Source organism: Tribolium madens, unplaced genomic scaffold (assembly GCF_015345945.1).
Source record: "Tribolium madens isolate multiple individuals breed KSU strain unplaced genomic scaffold, Tmad_KSU_1.1 Scaffold_96;HRSCAF=242;Tcas5.2_LG5, whole genome shotgun sequence".
In the NCBI taxonomy this organism is placed as follows: domain Eukaryota; kingdom Metazoa; phylum Arthropoda; class Insecta; order Coleoptera; family Tenebrionidae; genus Tribolium; species Tribolium madens.
In genome coordinates this window covers 10972969-10980105 of record NW_025401068.1, presented here as the reverse complement: position 1 = coordinate 10980105, position 7137 = coordinate 10972969, and the positions used below count along the sequence as shown (strand labels likewise).

Genomic DNA, 7137 nt, shown 5'->3' with positions numbered 1-7137 from the left:
AACTAAGAAGTTTAGAAGAAGACTTCCAACAAATCAGAAATTCGCTCTAACTTAAAATTTCTTAAACTTCTTCTTATCAAATCAGAAATTTGCTTTTAGTTAAAAATTTCTTAAACTTTTTCTTCTGACAAATCAGAATTTCACTTTTACTTAAAAATTTCTTAAACTTCTTCTTCCAACAAATTAGAAATTTGCTCTTAGTTAGAAAAAAATTAAATTTCATTTTCCAACAAATCTTTTTTTTAGTTAAAACTTTCTTAAACTTCTACTTCCAACACATCGCCCTTACTTAATTTTTTTTTAACTTCTTCAAAGAAATCAGAAATTTGCTTTTAGTTAAAAAATTTCTGACTTCTTCTTCAAACAAATTAGAAATTGACTTTTACTTGAAAACTTCTTAAGTTAAGAAGTTTAGAAGAGGACTTCCAACAAATCAAAAATTCGCCCTTACTTCAAAATTTTTTAAACTTCTTCTTCCAAGAAATCAGAAATTTGCTTATACCTAAAAATTTCTTAAACTTTTACTTGAAGCAAAACAGAAATTCGCTTTAACTTAGAAACTTCTTAAACTTCTACTTCCGAAAATATCACAAAATCACTCTCTAATCTGTACAAAATTTCGTCTTAAACTTTACACAGAAACACCTGAGAAGTTTTAAAAATCTACCAGTCTAACTTATAAATTAAATAAAATGTTGTCAAGTTTAAACTTTAAACCGAAAGAACTTGTGTTAAAAAGCAGCTATAAAAATACGATTTTCACCATTATAATTTTCAGAAAAATGAATTAAAACAAAGTTGTGTTAAAAATTTAAAATCTAAAATCACAAACGAAAAAATCTACTGAAAATAATTTGTTAATTTCTTATTCAATCCCTTCAATGAGTAAATATATTCTGTAAGGCCTCTAAAAAAGCAATCTTTAGTTTTAGGTAAAACTACAAAAAACTAATATTGTTTTTTTTTCTCCATTTCCAAATTTGAAGTTAACAAAAAGCGGTTCCTGAACCCCATTAAAAAGTTTTTTATTTTTTATGTTATTTTGTATTTGTGCTTCCTTTCAGGTGATCCGTCGCTCGGGCAGCGACGAAAAATACCTAATCATCGTGAAGCACCGCCCCGGCCACTCCTGCCCCTCGGCCTTCATCGTGGTGTGCATCGTGATGTGGGACGGCATCCCCCACCCCACCTCCGACGACCTCTACACCCTCCTCACGTCCAAACTCAACAAATTCGGCGTTTCCACCACACGTCGTTGCGCCACCAACGAGTCCAAAACCTGCGCTTGCCAAGGCCTAAACCCCGACACTTCCGGCGCCAGTTTCAGCTTCGGCTGCTCCTGGAGCATGTACTACAACGGTTGCAAATACACCCGCTCGAAATTCGTCCGGAAGTTCCGCTTGAACGTCCAACCGGAGGAGAGAATCGTCGAGGAGAAACTCCAAATTCTGGCGACGTATTTGAGTCCGATCTACCGGAGGCTGGCTCCGATGTCGTTCCGGAACCAGTGCTTTTATGAGGACGTGGGGAAGGAATGCAGACTGGGGTTGAGGCCAGGACGGCCGTTTTCCGGAGTCACGGCCTGTCTGGATTTTTGTGCACATTCGCACAAAGATTCGCACAATATGGCCGACGGGTGCACGGTTGTCGTCACTCTGACCAAACACAGAACGGGGGAAAAACCGGAGGATGAGCAGTTGCATGTCTTGCCCTTGTATGTGGTGGATACCACCGATGAGTTTGACTCCGAGAGGGGGCAGGAGGAGAAGATACGTATGGGGAGCATCGAAGTGCTGACCAAGTAGGTTCCATTTTTTAGAAATTTTTCAAAAAAAACAACAAAAATCGATCTACAGTGCAACGTCAATAACACGAATAAATGCAACATAAAGTAAAAAATGTTTATTCTAATAAAATATAAATATATTCACAAAAAATATAAATAGTTCTTGTTGCTTCCAAATTAGCTTTTTTTCCAAAATTTCCCCTGCTAAAGGGGTATTTCTTTCTGGCTCCCTGTTGGAAAAACCCTGAAAATAAGACACACTTCTGATTCACTTCATAATATTTTTTATTTTTAAATTGCCTTAAAAAACAATAGATATTTCGAAAGATTTTGTTATTGAAAAACTGAACTGTTTAATAATAAACTGACTAAAACCAAAAAAATTAAAAAATGTACGATTGTGGGATATAGACTTTATTTTATATCTCACATTTCTCTTGATGTTGAAACACTATAACAATTTTTTTTTTAAAAGTTCTAATCAACAAAGTCAAGAATCCAGGTTATTGGGATCGGATAATAATCGAAATCATACTGTATTATGCAAAATAATGCAAAGAAATAATTGTAAAATTTTAAACTCCGAAAAAAAAGGTGCTAATAAATGCATTGAAATACTGGGAATTTTAGGCTGAATGAGCAATTTTTTGATAATTGTTAGTCGCAGGGGAATATTTTTTTTTTTATTAATTAGGAAGCATTGAAGTGTTAACCAAGTAGGTTCAATTGTTTACAAATTAAAAGAGAAAAACTTGAAAAATCAAAAATTTCCAAATCTGATCAAAAATCGAAGAACAGTAGTGCAACCTCAATAATGTCGAATTTGACATTTTTTCGGATTATCGAATTTCTGTAATTTGTATTGCAAAAAAATATTTATTCTGATAAAACACAAATATTTTCACAAAAATTAAAACTCAATTTTTATAGCTTCAAAATTTAGCCTTTTTCCAAAAATTTCTCTGATAATGGGGCATTTCTGGCTCTCTGTTGGAAAAACCATGAAAAAACGGCTGTTTCTATCACTTGATAAGCGGTTACCTTCGTTTGACAACGTCTGATTCCTTTGAAGATAATTTTATTTTTAGTCTTAAAATAATTGTTTTAGTAGCTTGTCATTAAAAATAATAATAAAAGTTTCATAATTTAAAATCTATTTAAAAGATATTTTGAAGATTCTTATTTTTAAAAACTGAGCCATTTGTATTATATGAAAAAATGTAAAATCCTAAGTTATAGGCTTTAATTATTATCCAGCATTTCTACTGAAATACTATAACGATTTTTTTTTTTGAAAAAAAATGTTAAATTTTGAAAAAAAACGTGTTAATTGTTTGAAGTGTTGCAAAAATTACTAATTTTATGCTGAAATGCATTTTTTGTCATAATTATTAGTCATATGATAATATTTTTTTATTAAAGAGCACTGAAGTGCAAGTATGTTTGATTTTTTTTGAAATTTCAGAAAATTGTTGACTTTGGATTTTTTTCGTTACATCAGCATTTTTTTCGATAACTATGCATCAAAGAAAAATGTTTTATAATTCCAAAGTTTTCGACGGATATCGGCTCCGAGAGGAACCAAACAAAAATTTCGAAAAAATTGTAAGAATCAAAAAATTTTAAATTTCAATATAATTTCAATAAGCCAAACTAATACAGTATAGTGTTTTCAAATCTGACATTTTTTGTACTATTGAATTCCTTAGTTTGTAATGTAAAAAATCATTTTTATAATAAAATTTACCTATTTATTTATTTAAACTTCGATGGTCCGAAGTTACTCAACTTACAAAAGAAGAATAAAAAAGATATATAATAATAAAAAAACAAAACAAATAGAAATTTAGTTTCTTCTTTCAAAATTTTTCTTGAGGTATTTTTGGCCCTCTGTGGAAATCAACATGAAAATAAGACTTTTGTACTACTTGATAAGCGGTCAACTTAAAAAATTTTGTTAACTACTTTTGATTTGCTGTATGATAATTTTATTTTAGATTATTTTTAACTAAAAAAATTGTTTTCATAGCACATTGATTGCTATTAAAAGTATGTAAAAATAAAAAAAATAACTTTAAAACAAAGATATTTCCAAGAGTTTTGTTGATAAATTGAACTATTTAATAATAAACTGGTTAAAACAAAAATGCAGACTTGTTCTTGCAACACTATAACGACTTTCTTTTTCTGTAAAAGTTCGTATTACCAAAGTCAAAGCTCCAGATTAATTAGTTCGGATAGTCGAGGTTGAACTGTATTATGTAAAATCATTTAGAATTTGAACAAATGTGCAATTTTGTCGATAATTGTTGGACGCACGATGATTTTTGATTTTATTTTATATTATGAAAATGATAGTTAAAAAGGTGTTTTTCCAGGTTCGAGACTGAGGTCCGCACTAGCCCAGCCGCCGCTCAAAAGCCAAAAAAACGCACCAAAGCTCCGCCAAGTAGCGTTTTCGAAACGCCACCTCCCGAGCCCGAAAGCGTCTACACCAATTCGTATTTAGTAAAATTGAACAAAGCCGCGAAAAAGCTGTTCGCCAGTTACCCAAGTGATCATTCAATACCTCCAGCCGCCGGCTGCTACTCTTCAGGATTCACAAATCTGCCATATTACAATCCAATCGAGAATTATTTTACTACAGTAGGGAATTTGTTATCATCGAAACTGAATCAAGTACAAACCAGCAGCAGCAGCGAGAATTCGGAGTGCTTCACGGACGCCAGCGTCGGGGGCGTCGCCATCGCCCTGGAGCACGGCAGCGTCCTCCTGGAGTGCGCCCGCCACGAGGTGCACGCCACCACCGCGCTGAAAAAGCCCAACCGGAAAAACCCCACGCGCATTTCCCTAGTTTTCTACCAGCACCGGAACTTGAACAAGACGCGACACGGATGGGACGAGTTTGCAAGGCGACGGATGAAAATCCCCCACCCAGAGAGGATTTTTCGTTTTTCCCCGGGACTAAATTGATGTTAACAGTGCCTCATGATCTCAAAAGTCGAGTAAATTTCCCACAAGTACAAATATAGGATTCCGTTCAACCGATCGAATGTGCGCATTTATTTATTTTAGTTAATTTATTGTTGAGACACGACTGCCATACTTTAAGTGCGGATTTGTTTTTATTTTATTTTAGGGTAGTTTTGTAGGTGTTGTTGAGTCGCCAAATAGAGATCGTTTTCGTGATTTTTGCCTTTTGTGACCCTGCTTCACGTTAAAGATATATATTTTTGCCCACACACGTGAACATGGTATTGAAAATAATGAAGAAATTAAATTCTATTGTGAAAAATTGTATAGATGAGTAGCACCGAGGTTCGACTCCAATTCAGGTGTGCTCGCTGTGTGCATTTTACGATATAGGATTTATTCTTTGTAGTGTTGGAAATATATTTTTGACATAAAGAAAGAATATTTATAGTGTTCTTAACATGCCTACAAATAAATTATTGTATAGTGTTAGTCCTCAGTCAACTTGATCCTAAAAAGATAATTTTATAATTACGTTAATGATAATGAAGAGAGAAAAATGATGCCAAATATTTTAAGCTAGTTATTAAAAATTCGTAATTTATTATTTATTGAAAACCTTTCTTCCAGGCCAGTATAGGCAGCCACGGTTTTTTATGTAAAAATAGCATAGAGCATCTCGTAGGGCTTGGGATTGGGATTTCGTTAAAGGGCTTTTCGTGCATCAATCGCTGGAAATCACCCGAATCTTGCCATTTCGTAGTTCACTCGTGCAATAATAATCTCATCAAGTCGGTACAATCAAGCACGAAAAACTTGTTTAACTAAATCAACAATCATTTTTTATTATTACATTGTACATATATTTTTACACAATTTTTTTAGGTGAATATTTATTGAATTTTGGAGACCGAAAAGCAATCCTAAATACTGTACATATGACAATGAGAGGGTCCTTTCATCTTTTTATAATTTCGCTCATTTGTAAAATTGATAATCATGACGAATACCATTAGATGAAGCAATATTGATCGATTCATATCACGTGGAAGTACCCGCTCACTAATATGTCTTTTGATGAATGAACAAAAAAAATCATTTGTATTTCTAGTTATAGATTTTTTAGTTTAGTATTAAGGAACAAATTAATATGTGTACTGTCTTGTGAATACATTTATATAACATAAATGTCTTTCTTACTTAGACACCAGCGATTTTTTTCACCCCACCCCACTCGCGATCGAGTTTCGAGTTAGAAATTTTTTAATTTTACAAGTTTCGGTTTTCGAGTTTTCAAATGTCAATTAACAGTTATCGCAAAACGCTAAACACCATTGTAATCAGCCTTTAAAAATCCATGAAATGGCATAAGCTTGAAGCGAAAATGACAAGAATTTTTACTTGTTTTTATTTGATTAATTTCGGCTAATGTATAGTGAAAACGGTTTATGTTTTATACCAAACCTATGTAAAATGTTCCGGGTAATAGATTGGCGTATTTAGTTAGTTTGAATATTTTTGACTTTATAAGCAAATTTCTCGCTAACTATTTATCGTAGTACAATGGGCTTTCTTTCATATGATAGAAAATTAAATTTGCTTTCCAACAGTGCCAAACACAAAGGCCTAGCGACAATAATTCCGGAGATATTGGCAATAAATCGCTTCGGTTACCAAAAATCCACCACAATTTTGTCAAATATTTAAAAATTGAAAACTTCAAAATTGATTGAAATGCACTTCAAGGGATCTAAAAGTGCATTAAATGTCGTAGAAACACAAAAAATAAGCATTAAAAAAAATTTAAGATGAATATACAGGCTGCGCCAGAACTCGCGGCCCAGAGAAAAAGGGTAAGATACCAGGAGCGTAAAAAAATGTTGAAATAATTCTACCTATAACAATTTCAAAGATATGAGAGTTTAAATGTTACACTTTGACTCTATTTATTTCTGTTAAAAAAATAATTTTTCAAGTTTTTTTACTACAGGCTAATGGAAGAGAAAACAAAGAAGCTGTATCCTAAATTGTAACTCTGTTAATGTTATTTGTGGATTTATTGGCAACATTTTTGTACGTTTACTATATTAGAAAAAAGCATATACAAGATTATCAATAAATAGACATAAAAGTGTCAAATGTCAAAAAATAAATGTCAAAATTTTTTGACAGGTAGAACTTTTTAAACATTTTCCCCATGTTCCTGCTATATCTTATCTTATTTGAAATTTTTCTCTGGGCGCGAGTTCTGACACACCCTGTATTTGACTAAAGCTAAATAAATAATAAGTTTTAAACCTATTAGGAGCCTAATATAGTAATAGAGCACAAATTTTTAAAATTTTAGAAGCCAAAAACGGTCCCATTTTTTTTGTGTA

General features: G+C 32.5%; 1 protein-coding gene across 3 annotated transcripts in view; it reads left to right on the top strand.

Annotated features, from left to right (window-relative positions):
- Window positions 1–5964, top strand: part of LOC123013958 (DNA N6-methyl adenine demethylase) — a 28935-nt gene extending 22971 nt beyond the window's left edge. For all 3 annotated transcript variants that reach the window (XM_044412842.1, XM_044412840.1, XM_044412841.1), the window contains 2 exons: window positions 1065–1801; window positions 4165–5964. In XM_044412842.1, coding sequence (XP_044268777.1) covers window positions 1065–1801; window positions 4165–4759 — 1332 coding nt within the window. In that variant the 3' untranslated portion in view covers window positions 4760–5964. The remainder of the gene's footprint in view (window positions 1–1064; window positions 1802–4164) is intronic.
- The last annotated feature ends 1173 nt before the right edge of the window (window positions 5965–7137 follow it).